Source organism: Prionailurus bengalensis, chromosome D1 (assembly GCF_016509475.1).
Source record: "Prionailurus bengalensis isolate Pbe53 chromosome D1, Fcat_Pben_1.1_paternal_pri, whole genome shotgun sequence".
Classification (NCBI taxonomy): domain Eukaryota; kingdom Metazoa; phylum Chordata; class Mammalia; order Carnivora; family Felidae; genus Prionailurus; species Prionailurus bengalensis.
Genome location: NC_057346.1, coordinates 21218085 through 21237297, shown reverse-complemented (window position 1 = coordinate 21237297; position 19213 = coordinate 21218085). Strand labels below are relative to the sequence as shown.

At 36.7% G+C, this 19213-nt stretch overlaps 2 protein-coding genes across 2 annotated transcripts; both read right to left on the bottom strand.

The window, feature by feature from the left end:
* Nucleotides 1-266: 266 nt before the first annotated feature.
* On the bottom strand, nucleotides 267-1199 carry LOC122482503 (olfactory receptor 149-like). Its single transcript, XM_043578821.1, has one exon. The coding sequence runs from the start codon at nucleotides 1197-1199 to the stop codon at nucleotides 267-269; it is 933 nt and encodes a 310-aa protein (XP_043434756.1).
* A 4897-nt stretch (nucleotides 1200-6096) lies between these two features.
* On the bottom strand, nucleotides 6097-7069 carry LOC122482502 (olfactory receptor 8G5-like). The gene has a single exon (XM_043578820.1). The coding sequence runs from the start codon at nucleotides 7030-7032 to the stop codon at nucleotides 6097-6099; it is 936 nt and encodes a 311-aa protein (XP_043434755.1). The 5' UTR covers nucleotides 7033-7069.
* Nucleotides 7070-19213: the final 12144 nt, after the last annotated feature.

Here is a 19213-nt window from a genome sequence, read left to right as displayed (position 1 = left end):
GGGAGGAGACAGAAAGAGAGAGAGAGAGAGAGAGAGAGAGAGAGAGAGAATCCCAAGCAGTTCTCTCACTGTCAGTGCAGAGCTTGATGCAGGGCTCGAACCCACAAACCACGAGATCATGACCTGAGCTGAACTCCAAGAGCCGAACACTTCACCGACAGCCACCCACGTGCTCCAAACCTTAGCTTCTTTATCTATTGAAGGGCCTTTGATAACATCTGTGTCCTAGCAATGTGGTGCTGTTGAAGTGTAGTCACTAATCTCTCTCATTGCTCAGGAAGGAAGGCTACCTGCTGTAATACCTTCCTCAGAGAATATTTTACTTCTTTATTTCTCAAGCTGTAAATCAAGGGGTTCAGCATAGGGGTGACCAAGTTATTCAGGACCTGAACAGTTGCATTGAGCCAGGGATTGGGGGTGGGCTGCAGGTAGATGAGGACCACTGGCATAAAGGAGAGGAGGATGGCAGTAAGGTGGGCACTGCAGGTGGAGAAGGCACGGCGTCTGCCTTCAGTAGAGCGGATCTGCAGGATGGAGCAGACAATGCGGCTGTAGGAGGTGAGGATGAGAAGGAAGCAGCTGAGGGGCATGAGGCCCACGCTGACGAACCCCACCATCTCCAGGGCTGAGGTGTCAGCACAAGCCAGCTTCAGCATCACCGGGATATCACAGAAGTAATAGTCCACCTCATTGGGGCCACAGTAAGGCAACTGGAAGGTGAGGGTGGTTAGAAAGGTGGCCTGAATGCAGCCAAAAAAAGAGGTCCCCACGGCCAGGATGGCACACACCCTGTGGCTCATGATTACCGTGTAGCGGAGAGGGTAGCAGATGGCGACAAAGCGGTCGTAGGCCATCACCGTGTACAGGAAGCACTCGGTACAGCCCAGGAAGTGGTAGAAGAAGAGCTGGGACACGCAGCCCGCATAGGAGATGGCCCGGCTGTTCCCCGAGAGGTAGAAGAGCATCTTGGGGGAGCTCACAGAAGGGAAAAATATGTCACACACAGACAGTTGACACAGGAAGAAGTACATGGGGGTGTGAAGCCGAGTGGAGGAGACAATCGCCAGTAGGATGAGCAGGTTCCCCATAAGAGTGAAGACGTAGCAGCCCAAAAACAGGACAAAGAGCATGGTCTCCAGGTCCTCCGTGTGTGGGATGCCCAGCAGGATGAACTTGGTCACCACTGAAGCATTCCCCATCTTCGTCAGATGTTGGACTCCCAATAGAACATAGGTGTCCAAAGTGTGAACACTGATGTAAAACTGAGAATCTCTCCAATGGATGGATGTGTAGGTTTCATGTTTTAACAATCAACAGTAAACCTTATGTAAGGGCATTTCTACATCAAAAGATAAAGAAAATAAAAATTTTTTACTGTATTCTGAAAACTTTGGTTTGGGCCAAGTTAGATTCAGTTCACTATATTCTATCTTCCCCAGAGACTACAATTAAAAACTCTGGAGGGACGCCTGGCTGGCTCAGTCAGAAGAGCATGCGAGTCTTGATCTCAGGATTGAGACTTTAAGCCCCATGTTGGGTCTAGAGGTTTCTAAAATAAATAAAACTTAAAAAAAAACACCAGACAAAACAAAAAATGTATTTACCTAAAACTTTTGAACATAAACAGAAGGAAGCAGATTGTGAAAAGGAAATAAAACCTGGAGGAGAGGCCCCCACAGCTATGCTTGCACTTTTTCCTTCTTTCTCTTGTGCTTTTGAGCTGAGAGGGGTCACTGTTGCAGAATTGTGTGGTGGCTCCTCTGGATGCTGAAATTCCAATAGAAAACCCATCTCTTTGACAGGACAACTTGATAAAGGGTGCTTCCCAATCAAAGACCATGAAGAATTAACTGGTGTCCACCCCCCTCTTTTTTTTTCCAGCCCTGCCCCAAAGAAATTCTGAAATTATGTGGCAGCAGTATGAGCAGTAAACATTTACAGACAAATTCCAATTTATGGACAGAGGACTCTCACACTGAGGAGACAGGAGAGAATATTTGTGTGAAAACACACTGGGCTCTATATTTGCCATGTAATTTGAATGTTTGTTGTACTTTAATAAAGCCATGAACTTAAGGAAAGAGAAAGAAAGAAAATTACCCAAAACCAACATGTAGTTACAATGCTAGATGCAGAGAAAAATGAAGACTCCAAAGAAAGAGTCAGTGACATCCTGAAAAAAAAAAAAAAAATCACCTGTGTTTACCAGAAACTTGTTTCTCATTACTCACTCTAGATATACTAGAAGATGGTCTGTGTGAAATTCTGACTTATCTGGATTCCGTCCTTGAAGAAGTTTCATCATAGCCTCGCCCTGGAAATATTTCCTCTTTTGGTCAGTGAAGACTCAAGAGTTTTCTGACTGTAACCACGCTCAGTGATTAATATGCCATTCCATATTTAATGGCCACTAACTTGCCATTAAATATCCCATTCCAGGGATAATTTACTATCCCTAAGACAACAAATCTATGATCCTCTTGTTTTCTCAGTCCTTTTCAAGTAAGAGTCATCTTCAAGAATTAAAAACCTAACAACTCCCAACAACTGGATCCCAACACTTCGGTGAATAAGAAGCGAAAGATGTCTGTGAGAGGTGAGACAAAATCTGAACACGCACCCTGTTCACAGGGAACACGGTGGAATTTTCTGTAGTACAATAACAAGATAACCCAAGTCACACTGTCTGGTTCCCAGAAGAACACAAAGTACCCCAGCCACAGGAACTGAGATTTAGGTGTTTATAAAATAAGGTACCAAGAGCATATACCCTCAAGACTTGAACACATTCATTCCCTCTGGGTCATCTCCTTCAGATCCCTTTGGACATTTCTCATGATTCACAGTGGTAGTTCTGAGGGAACAATTAGATTAAAATTAACCACATTTACCCCCAAGACAAAATAATTATAGATGTTTTGAAATGGAAAACATCTACATCTCTTTCAAGTCTGCTGGCCTGGAGAATGGACTCCAATCTTGACTTCAAGGCTTCAGGCTGAGTACTTTTTTTTGCCTCCTTTACTTGCCTGTCTTTACATGTGGTAATATTGCAACACCTTATTTTCAAGGACGCAAACATTTTTAGGACTATGTAGATATTTACAATGAGTATCACTGTTGCAGACAGGATATAATCAATAATAAGGAATTATTTAATTATCATCTTATGTGGTTTTTTCTAGCAAATGCACCTTACAAAAAAACATTAATAAGCTAAGTACTTTCAAAGGAAGATTATAAATCGGTAAAGTGTCTTTAAACCATCCCATATGAAAAAGATTTAATAAAAATAACAGTAATATACATTGAGCATTTGGCAGGTACTATGCTAATTTATTATTATTTTTTTGTTCTTTTATGTTTAAATTTAGGTCTCAAAACAATCTTATTAAATAGGAGAGGAAATAAAAGCACTGGGAGTTTTAGAACTTGATCGTATAGCTGCAAAGTGAGCTGAGGTTAAATCTCACATCTTTTCCAGATCTGATTCCAGACCAAAGCTTCAAACTTTTCCACTATGAAAGCTCCTGGGACGTTTTGCATACAAAAGCAGAGACATGACACTTATTTTCAAATTCATGAGCAGCTGCTAATTAGAATTATTACATGCTTTTTCGCGGCGAATAACCAGTAAAAAAAAAAATGGAACTAATAAAAAGTTAGATTTCGTTTCAGTATAGAAAGAAAAAAATTAATGGGATAAAAATGACTTGTCAAGGATTGAGTTTCTATCACTATAAGGGTTTAAGTATGAGTAAGAGGGCATGCTTACAGGGCAGAGGAGGCCTTTGAGCACAACTGGTCTGGGCTCAAATGCAAAGTTAGGTGGAGACACACACACACACACGCATGCATGCATGCTTGTGTAGAAACACACACACACAGCAATATAAAGGAATATTACTCAGCAATATAAAGGACGAGATCTTGTCATTTAGGACAACACAGATAGACCTGGAGGGTATTATGCTAAGTGAAATAAGTCAGACAGAGAAAAACAAATACTATATGATTTCACTCATATGTGGAATCTTAAAAAGAAAAAAAATGCAAAAACAAAAAAAAAGCAGAAATAGACCCATAAATACAGAGAACAAACTGATAGTTGCTGGAGGGGAGGAGGCACGGGATGTGAAAAATGAGCAAAAGGGAGACGGAGGTACAGGCATCCACTTATGAAATGAATAAATCACAGAAATGAAAGATCCAGTATAGGGAATATAGTCAATGGTATTGTCGCAGTGTTTTATGGCGAGACATGGTAGTTACACTTGTGGTGAGCTTTGCATAATGTGTAGAGTTGTCAGACCACTGCGTTCTACACCGAAGACTAATGTAATGTGTGTCAACTGTACTTAAATAAAAATAATAAAAATACATAAAAGGGGGAAAATCAAAGACCAAATTTTTAAAAAAAGAGTATAATGTATCTCTACTGCTGGAAGCAATAACCAAGGCTTTCTATTTAAATATTTAATGCCCTTTCTTCTTAAGTTTAAATAGCAAAGAATTTCCTCTATGCCAGTAGGTGGAATTATTTGGGTACGGTGGCCAGACGGGGTTGTTTCGGCCCCAGACATCATTCTACCACATGATTTGCCATGTTGACCCATTTGATTTCAAATCTACTTAATTTTTTTGAGTCTCTAAGGCTGCATACTTAAATTCACGAATAATTAGACTTGCTTTAGGGGCTCCTTGATTGTTGACAGGATTTAATGACATAAAAAATCAGGTATTTGCAGGTTACCATATCTGTGCTGGGATTTGCCACAGAAGAATCTCAGGACTAGTATTTCTTAGTTGTTTTTTTTTTATTATTATTACGTTTCTTTATTTTTGAGAAGCAGAGAGAGACAGAGCATGGGTGGGGGAGGGGCAGAGAGCAAGGGGGACACAGAATCTGAAGTAGGCTCCAGGCTCTGAGCGGTCAGCACAGAGCCCGATGTGGGACTTAAACTCCCGAACCGTGAGATCATGACCTGAGCCAAAGTTGGACGCTCAACCGACTGAGCCACCCAGGCACCCCAGGACTAGTATTTCTTAGTCCTTGTACAGAAACAACTAGGGATGCTACAAGTTATCTTAGAGATCCTTAGAGAATTCTCCAAAGTTACACCTCATTGATTTAAACTGAAACCAGAAAGCCACATATATCACTTGAAGGGGTTAATGGGTGAAGACCTACGTTGGATAAATATTAGTTTTCATATGAATATTTTATAGGGGGAAAGTAATTACCAAGAAAATTATCAAGACCCTCTAGGTAGCAAGCATTCTGCTATTTGGAGATATGGCACTGAACTGCATGTACAGGTGTCTACCTTGATGGAGATTACAGTCTAGTGTGAACTTGGACAATACACAGATCATTGCAAACTAGATTAGCGGATGCCAAAGCAGGAGGATATTGGATTGGGGACAATAACAACACCTACATGGGCCTGTAACTCAGATTTAATGTTCTGTCCTTTTCCACGGTTAATAACCAGTAAAAAAAGAAAAAAATGGAACTAATAAAAAGTTAGATTTCCCTTCAGCATAAAAAGAAAAAATGTTTCTTACGTATGAAAGAGAGGAAAAAAGTTTCTTAAGTTTCTTAAGTATGAAGTAGAGGAAATAACTCAGAAAAAGAAAGTACGGGGTAGGATATAGTGGGAAAGAGGTTTTCCCAGATTAGAGGTGTGCAAAAACTAGAGATTACAGTCATTACATTGCTATGATTTTTATATTTTTGATTGCATAGAAGAAAAGGATATGGCTAAGCACTTCTGGAAGATACTTTCATTATGGTTGCAAACGGAGTTTTTATCAGTTTACCGAAGACAAGGGGAGGAGGTGATGTTAGTGGCATTAGTGGGTTCGTGTATCCAGGTCATCCTTAGTACTTCTAATCTGTGTCTCAGTGATACTCATGGGAGAAAAATCCAGAGAGCAGTGACATCAGAAGGCCATAGGAGTAAGAAATAATGTGAATAGAAGCCCACTAACTGAGGATGTGTATTGACAAATGGGCTGAAATTAAACATATTGATTCATACAATGTAACAGACAATGACTGAGACTAATAAATGATCCTCATGTTATTTCTAATCACAAGAATATTCTTCTCTCTAGCACTTTCTTCAGTGCGACATTGACATCTTTATTCCTCAGGCTGTAGATCAGGGGATTCAACATAGGCACAACAATAGTATAAAACACAGAAGACATTTTTCCTTGGTCCAAGGAGCTCACAGATGATGGCTGCAGGTACATGAATGCAGCAGATCCAAAGAAAACGGCAACAGCTGAGATGTGGGAGCTGCAGGTGCCGAAGGCTTTGGCTCTGCCTTCGGTGGAGCGGATGCGGAGCATGCTGGCAATGATGAAGATGTAGGAGCTAAGAATCATGAGGCTGGGGGCGAGGATATTAATTGCACTAAAGACTAGAATCAGTAATTCATTGACGTGGGTGCTAGAACAGGAGAGCTTTAAGAGGGAAAGAAGATCACAGAAATAATGGTTGATCACAGCAAATTTGCAGAAGTGAACCCTAAACAAGCAGCCTGTATGAACAAATGCACAAACCAGGGCTATAATATACACTCCCCAAATCAGGGAGAAACAAGCCTGATGGGACATGTTGATATTATAAAGCAGGGGGCTACAGATGGCAACATAGCGGTCATATGCCATTGCAGCTAACATGTAACACTCTGAGATAGCAAAAACAAGGAAGAAATAGAGCTGAGTTATGCATTCAGAGTAGGAGATGGTGTTCATCTCTGTCACAAAGTTCACTAGCATTTTGGGGGTAATGACAGTGGAATGGCAGAGATCAATGAAGGACAAATTACTGAGAAAGTAGTACATGGGGGTGTGTAGGTGAGCACTGAGCCCTATCAGTGTGATCATGACCAAGTTCCCCACCACTGTGACCACATAGACTCCTAGGAAGAGAAAGAAAAGGGGCAGCTGGAGTTCTGGCTGTTGTGTTAGCCCAGTGAGGATAAACGCAGTCACTGTGGAAAGATTTTCTGCTGCCATGTTCCTGTGAGTGGTTTCTGAAGGGGACAGAGAAAAACATGGTTGTTGGGAAAACTTCATTATTCTCTATTTAGAGTAGGATGCCCCATGTAGATGATTCTTGTTTTAGATATCCTCTTGGTCTATATGGTTATTTAACTCTAGGTCAACTTACATAAGTGAAATTCATCATGATTTAATATTTATTAAGCCTCATTTTCAAATATAATAAATGTATTTATATAAAAATAACCATGCTTATAAATCATTAAAAATTGCCAAGTGTTTCCCATTTTGAACATTTCAATGATAATCAAGCCAATATTTCTCAGTTGAGGCTCAGAAACCTAAATATTTAGAGAAGCCAGTGTAGATGAGTAGAACTGGCATCATGACACCTTGAGGAGACCAAATACTGCTAAACGTGAATAGCCTGCAATTAATTTCTGGCAGAAATGCATGAGATCTTATGATTTTCAGATCTTTACATTTTAAAAATAATTATCAGGAAATCTGAATCTCTACATAAAGTCTTCAGATGTTTAAATACTATTATTCAGATGAAACAACACCTACAGCTATCATTGTACAAATCTACCAAGTGGATTGGCCCACCATTAGTGGCTTTGTGGTCCTGGACCAAGTACTTCTGCCTTTGCTTGAAAGAAAGCAGTATGAGTAGTGGTTAAAAGGCAGGCCTTAAATTCAGATTCTGATACCGTCATTTAGTTAGTAGGTGATACCCTTGGAACAAGTCAATCAGTCTCTTTGTGTCTTGCCTTCTAAATCTATAAAAGAGAAATAACAATATTATCCACTTTGTCATAAAATTGGGAGAGATTTATCAATCAGAAAGTGAGAATAATCAATTACTGTGTTGTTTTTCATGATTAACAGTTTATCATTTGCAAAATAAGCTGCAACTTACTTCAAATTACAGAAACAGAAATGTTAGCATCTCAGTCCTTCTTTCTGTTCCTTCATCTTTGATACAAAGCAGAGGCATAAAATTAGAAAACAGAATTACAAACGCCCTCCCGATTCAGTTAAATGGCAAAAAGATTATTTTACCATTACGTGCACCAAAGTAAACATTTCAAATGGGTTAGAGTTGAATTTATGTAAATATAGAAAATACAAAAAAATCTATGGGGCGCCTGGGTGGCGCAGTCGGTTAAGCGTCCGACTTCACCCAGGTCACGATCTCGCGGTCCGTGAGTTCGAGCCCCGCGTCGGGCTCTGGGCTGATGGCTCAGAGCCTGGAGCCTGTTTCCGATTCTGTGTCTCCCTCTCTCTCTGCCCCTCCCCCATTCATGCTCTGTCTCTCTCTGTCCCAAAAATAAATAAACGTTGAAAAAAAATTAAAAAAAAAAAAAAGAAAATACAAAAAAATCTAAAAATTTCTATCTCACTTCTGCTCCAATATAAACCTGCAATCAGATCTGAGCACAAGGACTAAAACATCAGAAAGAAGGGACTGAAGAAAATCTCTTAGATCATGGAGTAGTTTTAGATTTTTTTTAAAAAGGGTATATATGTATGTATGTGTATATATATATATATATACATACACATATATATATGTATGTATATATATATATATACACACACAAGAATAATAACAAAAACAAAAGATATAAACAACAAAAAATTAACCATAAAAATTGTTTACTTGTACTTCATCAAAATTAGGCCGGCACCTGTTGGGAGAAGCACTGGGTATTGTATGGAAACCAATTTGGCAATAAATTTCATATTAAAAAAAATAAAAATAAAAATGACCATTAAGAAAATGAAAAGCGGGAAGACTGGGTGGCTCAGTGTCCAAATTCGGCTCAAGTCATCAACCCATGGTTCGTGGGTTGAAGCCCTGTGTCATGCTCTGTGCTGACAGCTTGGAGTCCAGAGCCTGCTCTGGATTCTGTCTCCCTGTCTCTCTGTCCCTCCCCCACTTGTGCTCTCTCTCTCTTTCTCTCTCTCTCTTTCTCTCTCTCTCAAAAATAAATAAATAAACATTAAAAAAAAAAAAGGAAAAGAAAAGAAAATGAACAGTTAATCCCAAAGCACAAGCTTTGAGTTGGTGGGGCTCGAACTCACCAAGAGTGAGATCATGACTTGAGCCGAAATCGAGAGTCGGTTGCTTAACCAACTGAGCCACCCAGGTGTCCCAATATTTGCAATTTTAATGTAAATACAAGCAAAGTTTAAAATATATGAACAGATTCCTCACAAAAATGCATTTTAATAGTCAAGAAGTATATGAAAATATACCTAATATCCTTAGTCACCAAGGACATGAAAATTTAAAACTAAACGAGACACGCCTATACACCTACACTGGATTGGGTGATGAACAACCACAAATACCCTGGCAATACCAGATGTTGGTGAGCAGCAACTGGACTGATACAAAACTGGTGGGATACTAATATGGTTCAGCCACTTTGGGGAAGAAGTTGGCAATTTCTTGTAGATTGAAATAGACAATCCAACAATAAAGTAAGTCCACATTAAAACAGATCTAGGGATGACAAGTGTGGAGCCTGCTTGGGATTCTCTCTCCCTCTATGCCCCTCCCCTGCTCTCACACACGCTCTCTCAAGCTCTCTCTCTCTCAAAATAAATAACTAAACTTAAAAAAAAAAAAGGTGTGCTCCCAACAATAGATAATAGCAAGTGGTCACGATATATATATATATAACTATAACTATAATATAATATAATATAAATATATTATATTTATTAGATATATAATATAATTACATATAAATATATAGACATAATAAATATAAAAATTATATATAAATATATTTATAAATATATATAAATGTAAATAATTATATATAATTATATATATAATATAACATAAATGTATATATAATATAAAAAATATAATATATTATATACATATATAATATATATATATACATATGTAAAATCAGGGGTGCCTGGGTGGCTCCCTTGTTAAGCGTCAGATTTCAGCCAGGTTATGATCTCGCAGTTCCTGGTTGGAGTCCTGTGTCAGGCTCTGTGCTGACAGCTCAGAGCCTGGAGCCTCTTTCAGATTCTGTGTTTCCTTCTCTCTCTGTCCCTCCCCTACTCATGCTCTGTCTCTGTCTCTGTCTCTCTCTCTCTCAAAAATAAACATTAAAATAAGTAAAAAAATTAAAACAGATCTATTTAATCCAATAATTCATTTATCCAAAACAAATGTAAACATTTATATCTACAACAATTTGTACAAAAATGTGCATGCCAGCTTTGTTCATAACAACACCAAATTGGAAACAACTCAAATATATGTTCATCAACTGCTGAACAGATGGATGAGTTGTAAAATACATTGCATATATACATACACACACACACACATATACATACGTATATATATATATATACACATACACACACACACACACACATATATATACACACGTATATGTATATATACATACAGAGAATGGAATAGTACTCAGGTTTTCTTTGTGTGAGAATTTTTAACAAAGGATTGGATTCATTTAATAGATACCACCTATTTTTTCTTTCTTCTGAGTTTTCCTAAAATGAAATTTCAATGCATTCATCCACTTTGAAAATGATCAAATGTGTGGTATTGGGTTTTTCATGATGATTTCTTTAACATTGAAAAATATTTTTGATTATGCAGAGATTTCTGCTTATTCATTTCTAAAATCAGCAAAGTATGGTACTTCTCTTTTTCCTTGATTTCTCATTCTAGAAGTTTTTCAATTTTATGAATTGATTTCAGTAAATCAACTTTTGGCTACGTTGATTTTATAAAATATATGTATATTTTCTATTTAGTTTATTTTCTAATAACTATTTTTTTTATTCTTTGTTAATTTCTTCAGCATGATTTCCTGTTCTTTTCCTAACTTCTTAAAATGGAAGCTTAAATCAGTATCTTCAGCTTTTTTTTCTAGTGTGTACATACAAGTTATACATTTCTCTCTAAACTCCACTTCAGCTGAATCTCACATGTTTTGATACATCAAATGTACAATATCATTTACTTTAAAATATAATTTCGGTTTCATTATTTTTACTGCTCCATGGATTACGTGGAAGTGAATTGTTACCTTTCCAGAAGTTGGGCTTTTTTCTTTTTTTTTTTTTTAGGTAGTCCTGTTTTTAGATGTTTGCCTTAATTTCATTATGTCTGATGAACATACTATGAATTATCTAAGTTATTGAAAATTGCTTAGAATTCTTTATAATGAAGTATAAGGTCAGTTATTATAAGTATTCCCAGTGCATCTTAAGGCATGTTGTTTGTTTTTGAGGGTCTTGTGCTATATATTATTACAATTATTGAAATAAATCACATATTGAAATAATACACAGTCACTTATTAATAATGTTGCTTAGATTTTGCATATGCATAATGATTTTTTTTTGTCTGTTATTCTAATAGTTATTGGGATTAGGTATGTCAGTGTCTCCTACCAAATTTCAGATTGTCTCTTTATCCCTTTAGTTGCTCAAGCCTTAAATTAAACCTTTTATTGTTATGGAATGGCCCCTTTTAAATTTAGTAATGTGTTCTGGTTATAGTCTCCTTTGTCTGATATTAATACATCATCATGAAATTTATTCTTGGCTAGTGTTTGCAAAGCATTTCATTGTCCATCTATTTAATATTTCTGCATATTTTTTGAAAGAGGCAACAAGTGAAACAATTATTTTAAAATAGCATTGCATAAAATAACAACAGGTAAACATCAAATACATCAAATCTAAGAAAATTTGTGCAATGTTTATACACTAAAACTTATAACTAATTCTGAGAGAAACTAGAAAAAACCGTAATAAGGAGAGAAACTTGCCATATGCATGGATTAAAAAACTGAATAGTGTAAAGATATCCCTCTCAAGTATAGGGATAGTTTCAACATATTTCATTTCCCAGATATAATTTCCCTTTTTAATGTTTACTTGTATATTTTTGAGAGAGAAAGTGCGAGAGAAAGAGAGGGAGACAAAGGATCCAAAGCAGGCTCACTAGCCAAAAATACATACACATATATATGTATATATATATACTTATAAGTAATACATATATATACTTATATATAATACATATACATATATGTATTATACATATATATACTTATATAAGTATATACTTATATATATATACTTATATACGTATATAAGTATATATACGTATATAAGTATCCAAAGCAGGCTCACTAGCTAAAAATACATATATATATATATATATATATATATATAGTTGGGAGCGCAACTTTTTTTTTAAGTTTATTTATTTATTTTGAGAGAGAGAGACAGCTTGAGAGAGCGTGTGTGAGAGCAGGGGAGGGGCATAGAGGGAGAGAGAATCCCAAGCAGGCTCCACGCTTGTCATCCCTAGATCTGTTTTAATGTGGACTTACTTTAATTGTTGGATTGTCTATTTCAATCTACAAGAAATTGCCAACTTCTTCCCCAAAGTGGCTGAACCATATTAGTATCCCACCAGTTTTGTATCAGTCCAGTTGCTGCTCACCAACATCTGGTATTGCCAGATGTTATGTATATATATATAACTATAATATAATATAAATATATATATTATATTTATTAGATATATAATATAATTATATATAAATATATATGCATATATAAATATAAAAATTATATGTAAATATATTTATAAATATATATAAATGTAAATAATTATATATAATTATATATAATATAATATAACATAAATATAAATATATATAAAATATATATATATTTGAGCTGTCAGCACAGAGCCCAACGTGGGGCTGAAACTCACAAACAATGAGATCATGACCTGAGATGAAGCTGGCTGCTTAACTGACTGAGCCACCCAGGCACTCTTTCTAGATAGAACTTCTAAACAGATAATCAGTATATTAAACACATGTAGGGTCCTGAAGGGATCATTTGGCTACTTCTGGTCATCTCATGGATTTATGGAAAATATCAACTTAGTATAATATCAGAGGAGAATCATGATATTGATTCTCAAAAGGTTTTAAATATTGTACTATAGAAACTCTAGCACATTTTCCTGTGCTAGACTTCATTCTCTATATCCCTTTCTCCTTATATCTGTTTTTACTTAATTTATACATATTGGATCAGTAAATGCCTTTCTTTCTAGAATCCTATTTGTCCAAGTCAGAAGAATTTTATGTCAGTTGTTCAATATGAACACAGACACAATTTATTGTTATTTCATATAGGCAGGTGGCACAGGTAATAATACTAATAAGCTGTAGGTAATACAGAATTCCGTAGGCTAGTTGCTCTACAGACTGTGCTAGACTTCAGCCAGATGTAGAAGACCATATCTGAACACAGAGTGGTCAAGGATTCCTCAATATGGTTGATCGGGGTTATCTAGGGAAATTACAGTATTTACAAAAATGATGACTGTAAACATAATTATAATGAAAAACAGAATTTCTTGAATCACCCTCCCTGTGCTGTTGGTCTGTTCCTGAGCAATAACGTAATGTCTGCAGAATATCTCTGGTAAAGTTTTCTTTCTTTTCCATTTTTTTCTGAAGGTTACCTCTAGAGTTCTAAATAATGTGTTCATATTGCTATTTCTAGAATTATCAACTTTGAACATTAAACAAACTTTCCATGTCATAGGTAAAATTACTTTTTATTAAAAAGTTAAAGTGGTAACCATCACCTTCCCTCTCATTCCAATATCTAGTAGTTGGATTCTATTTTTGATATTTTCTTAATCACTTTTGCATATTTAAAAATATTCTCAAAACTCCTTTATTCATAACTTTCAAAATTCTCTCAACTCCTCTGGAGAGATTTTGTTTGTTTAATATAAAATTTCCACCCCTATTCTAGACATTGTGAATCAGAATCTCTGAGGATGAGAAAGTTTATAGAACTGAACTTTCTAAAATTAAAATTAAAAGAAAACAAACAAAACTATCTGAGTAATTCTGGTGATTGTTGGGGAATAATTGGATTAAGAAATTAAAGTCAGTCTATTGTTTCAAATGGAGAGCTTCTCTCTTTCTTTGGTTTAATTGAGCAAAAATTACTGAGAGACAACAGAGTGCCCGACACTGGGCTGAGGTATAGAGATATGAAAAGTAAAATGACATACTCCTTGCTCTAATAGAATTTAAAATCTAATTCCTATTTTGTTACATATTTTTCAATACCTTCTAAAGATTAAGATGTAAATGTTGTGATCATCTAACTTAGGGATTAAATGAATTTGGGAGGAATAGCCTAATAATCAATAGTGAAGTTGACTTTTAATACAACCCATCAGACCTGTGCTAATAGCTAGAGAAAATATTGTGTAGATATTTGATTTTAAGGAGGTCTAATATTCCTTATAATTAGACATAATGTGGCAATAAAATCAGAGTGAAGTCAGAGAGAAATAAAAATTTTGGATGGTTTCCTTAACTGATTCAGAGTTATGAACCTAAATGTATTTGAGTTTTTATTTATTTAAAAATGTATTTTCTAATCATTTCTCAGCCTTTTGACTAAGATCAAGTGTAAAAATGTATTTTCTATAATTTGTCATAACCTAATGTCCATAGGATCAATATACTGAAAAATATCTTTGCTTGTGAAAAAAACCTATGTCCCCTATAAACATAAAGACAAATTAAGCATATAGGGGTCCCTGTCTATTACATTCAAGTTTGGTCATTAAAAATTCAGCATATATGATAATGGCAATTAAAAGTCCGGCCAGACCCAGTTTAGAATATAAATCATATAACATCAAAGAATGAGATAAGGTCACTGAACATCATAAATATTGAAGGCTTTTCCTTCTACCATTTACTTACTTGGACTGTAGTAGTCATGATGGGGAGTACAGTTGTAAAAAGCATTGTGGAATCAAACTCTGTGGAGTTTTCCTTTTGTGAGTTCAGCTTGGTTTGAGAAATTGCCACTCCCTCGTCGTATGGTGTAAATCGTACCATCGACAATACCATCATATAACTATAACTTCTGCCCTAAAGGACTATCAGGAAAATGAACCCAGACACTGAAAATAGTTCAAGCAGTCATACAGAGAAAGACAGATGCCATATGTTTTCACTCTTACGTGGTTCCTGAGAAACTTAACAGAAGACCATGGGGGAGGGGAAGGGGAAAAAAAAGTTACAGAAAGGGAAAGAGGCAAACCATAAGAGACTCTTAAAAACTGAGAATAAACTGAGGGTTGATGGGGGGGTGGGAGGGAGGGGAAAGTGGGTGATGGGTATTGAGGAGGGCACCTGTTGGGATGAGCACTGGGTGTTGTATGGAAACCAATTTGGCAGTAAATTTCATATTAGAAAAAAAGAAAATAGTTAAAGCAAACAAGTTAGAACTTGGTGGAGAAAATAATTGTTAACTTCTAATGTAAGTTAAAAAAAATTCTTCCTGTACACGGTATGTGGTTTGAATGTAATTCTTATGAAACATAAAATAAACATATTCCTTATTAAATCAGTAAAGCCCATAGAATAGTGGGTGAAAGAAATGGTAATGGGAGATTTTGATTTCATTTATAAAAATGCTAGACTATGATGATGAATAATCCACATAAGATCGATAATATAGCTTCCCCCTAACTCAAGCGCTGAAGAATTGGAATATCATGAAATGATCACAATGGTGAAGTATTGTTTTTTAGCCCTCAGGATAGTGGGGGCAGCTTAGGACATACAGAGCCTCTTAGCTGGTCACCAACAGCCACAAACTATCTCATCCCCTTACCCCATTATGCCACATCAATATTAAATATTCCAGGTGTGCCATGAGGCTAGGAAGCACTGTGCTACACTTATATCCATTTATATCCATAGTTCTGTATTAGTTATGGATTTTTTTTTTGAGGAGGAGGGGCACTGACACTATAGAAAGCATGCAGAAGTATCAAGAGTTTGGAAAATATTTGAATGTAATGGGATAACTTGCATTATCAAACAGGAAGAGAGTTCATTGTGTGTATGTGCTGGAAACATTCATGAATATATATACCCTTTAACCAATGTAAGGAAAAATATTCTAACATTTATTAGAAATGGAATGAGCTATTTATTGTTAGTGATAAAATACACTCAGCCATAAACCAGTTGATAATCCACATTCAGGGACACTGGAGAAAAGATGTCCTTAATTGAATTTAGGATTAAGTACAAAAATCCACACTCTTGCCCTTCTCCACCCTTAGTTTTTGTATCGTCTTCCTCCACCACAAAACATTTGGCTTCTGTCAGCTCCTGGAATATGGGATGTTTTCTCAACTGTCTACCTTTTTTTATTTGCTATTTTTTCACATGAAATGGCTTTACCAATTCTTTGTCTCTCTGTTGTCTGTTAAATATCATTTTCCTTTTCAAATCTCATTTAAAGGGGCGCCTGGGTGGCGCAGTCGGTTAAGCGTCCGACTTCAGCTAGGTCACGATCTTGCGGTCGGTGAGTTCGAGCCCCGCGTCAGGCTCTGGGCTGATGGCTCAGAGCCTGGAGCCTGTTTCCGATTGTGTCTCCCTCTCTCTCTGCCCCTCCCCCGTTCATGCTCTTGTCTCTCTCTGTCCCCCCCAAAATAAATAAACGTTGAAAAAAAAAATTTTTTTTAATCTCATTTAAATTGAAGAAACTTTTGAAACATTATCCAATTCCTTGTAATTGATCAGACCTTTCAACTGCATTCTCAGAAAACTGTCATTTCTAAACAGCACATTTTCAGACTTGAACTACCCTAGAAGTCAGATGATGGACCAAATCAGACCTCTTCTCCTCTGTGTCCCAAGTGTGTAGCACAATGTTTGGGACATTAAGGAGAATTGCCAAAAGTATTTTATAGATCAATCAATCAATAAATGTATTGAGGAATATTTGCCTGAATTCCAAGGTAATTACTTCCAGACTTAATCATCTCAAATCACAAAGGTGAGATGAGCACAGTCACCTCTCTTCTTCCTAGAAACCTCAATTCCAAATTGTATTTCTACATGCTCTCAGAGCAGAAAACACTCATGCTGGTACTGGGGACGCCACACTCCGCTATCTTTAGTGCCAAGACGGCAGGCACAGCCACTGGTCCCTGAGCCACTTTTTGAGCAGGTCTGTGACACAGGCCAGCGTCTCCAATTGTAGGTCTCCAGTTTGTGTTTCTCCAGCTTCAGAGTAGCAAACCCCTTACCTTCACAGTTCCCTGATCACTTCTGATCGCTGCTCTCTGAAAATTGGTCCTGGATTTAGGCATGCCAGGCACCAAATAACGTGGGGACAAATACTCTTGAGGATTTCCATGTCTCAGGCAACCAACTCTTGAGAAAAGAAGCAATTGCAGTTGGCATTTCCCAGTTGTGTAATTTTTTCCTTCCAGAGAGATTCTTTTTCAATTCTGAACTTACCAATTAGTGATAAAGATTTGCTCACAGGAGCACCTTAGGATTTTTTTTTTTTTTTTTTTTTTTTTTTTTTTTTTTTTTATGCAGAGAGTGATCCAGCCAGATCAGATTATGCGTTTCTTACAAACTCTTAGCCAGTGCTTTTGGTTCACAGTCCACACTGTGAATAGCAGGTTTTGGAGGATCAGGGCATATCCTGCCAAGGTGTCTTATGTGGAATAGGGTTACTAATTTTAAAATAATGGATTAAACCATCTATTTCCTCGCACAAAATATGTGTAATTTATTTTATGCATAAGTAGGTAACGTACTTACCTGATTCAAAAGTAAAATCTGTGTATAATTGAATTTTGAAGTTATGGGACAAGAACTCCGAATATTGATATAATATTTGCCTTTTTGAGGTCCTTGTTACCAATAATTCCATTTGCTAAATTGTGTATTTAAAGACAGTACAGGGGCGCCTGGGTGGCGCAGTCAGTTAAGCGTCCGACTTCAGCCAGGTCACGATCTCGCGGTCCGTGAGTTCGAGCCCCGCTTCGGGCTCTGGGCTGATGGCTCAGAGCCTGGAGCCTGTTTCCGATTTTGTGTCTCCCTCTCTCTCTGCCCCTCCCCCGTTCATGCTCTGTCTCTCTCTGTCCCAAAAATAAATAAACGTTGAAAAAAAAATAAAAATAAAGACAGTACAGTAAAAACCTTGGATTGTGAGTAACTTGTTCTGTGAGTGTTCCGCAAGATGAGCAAACATTTCTGAAAAATTTTAACTTGGTAAATTATCCATGTCTTGCAATACAAGTAGTACATGAGGTCGAATGTCACGTGATCACAACTGAGCCCATGGTTCTTGAAATTCGCTTTGATATACAAGCACTTTGGATTACAAGCACGTTTCTGAAATGAATTATGTTCTCAAACCAAGGTTTTACTGTATTTTATTATCAGGCATCTATGTTTCATATTCCTTTCCTTTATTATATATTTTCAGACTTTTTTTCATTAACAGGAATATTTGAAAGCATTCCAATCTGAATCAAGGTAAATTGGATGCTCACATCAGGGAAACTCTTATAAAATATGGTTTAATATATCAGGTTCAATTTTCTTTAAAGAAGTTTAAGGTTGGTTGCATCTTAGTGTTTCTCAATTTTCGAATTTTATTTTTTTAATTTTTTTTTTAAACGTTTATTTATTTTTGGGACAGAGAGAGACAGAGCATGAACGGGGGAGGGGCAGAGAGAGAGGGAGACACAATCGGAAACAGGCTCCAGGCTCTGAGCCATCAGCCCAGAGCCTGACGCGGGGCTCGAACTCATGGACCACGAGATCGTGACCTGGCTGAAGTCGGACGCTTAACCGACTGCGCCACCCAGGCGCCCCTCTCAATTTTCGAATTTTAGATGCACATTTTAAAACATCAAAAAAAAAAGTTTTATTAATCTCAATATCAAGGGTGTACTCCACAGCAATTAAATCAAAATTTTAAAGTCCAAGGTCAGATATCAATATTTGTTAAAAAGCTTCTCAAAATTTAGTGTGCATGAGAATAATCTAGGGATCTCATTCAAATGCAGATTCTGAATTCGTAAATCTAGTGTATGGCTAGAGATTATGAATTTTTAACAAATTCTCAGGCTATGCCAATGGTCTATGGATCACATTGAGGAACAAGATGTTAGATGATCTCTTGTTTTGAATTCCTTCCACTATAATTCTTTCAAATTCAAGCAAGGTCCCACATGTCCATGCATTACAAAGCTTTTTATCTTTGGAATAGCAGTGGCTTCAGGATTCTGGAATGTTTA

Excerpts from the sequence above, each read along its gene's own strand:
- LOC122482503 (XM_043578821.1), bottom strand. The coding sequence starts at position 1,199 with ATGGGGAATGCTTCAGTGGTGACCAAGTTCATCCTGCTGGGCATCCCA.
- LOC122482502 (XM_043578820.1), bottom strand. The coding sequence starts at position 7,032 with ATGGCAGCAGAAAATCTTTCCACAGTGACTGCGTTTATCCTCACTGGG.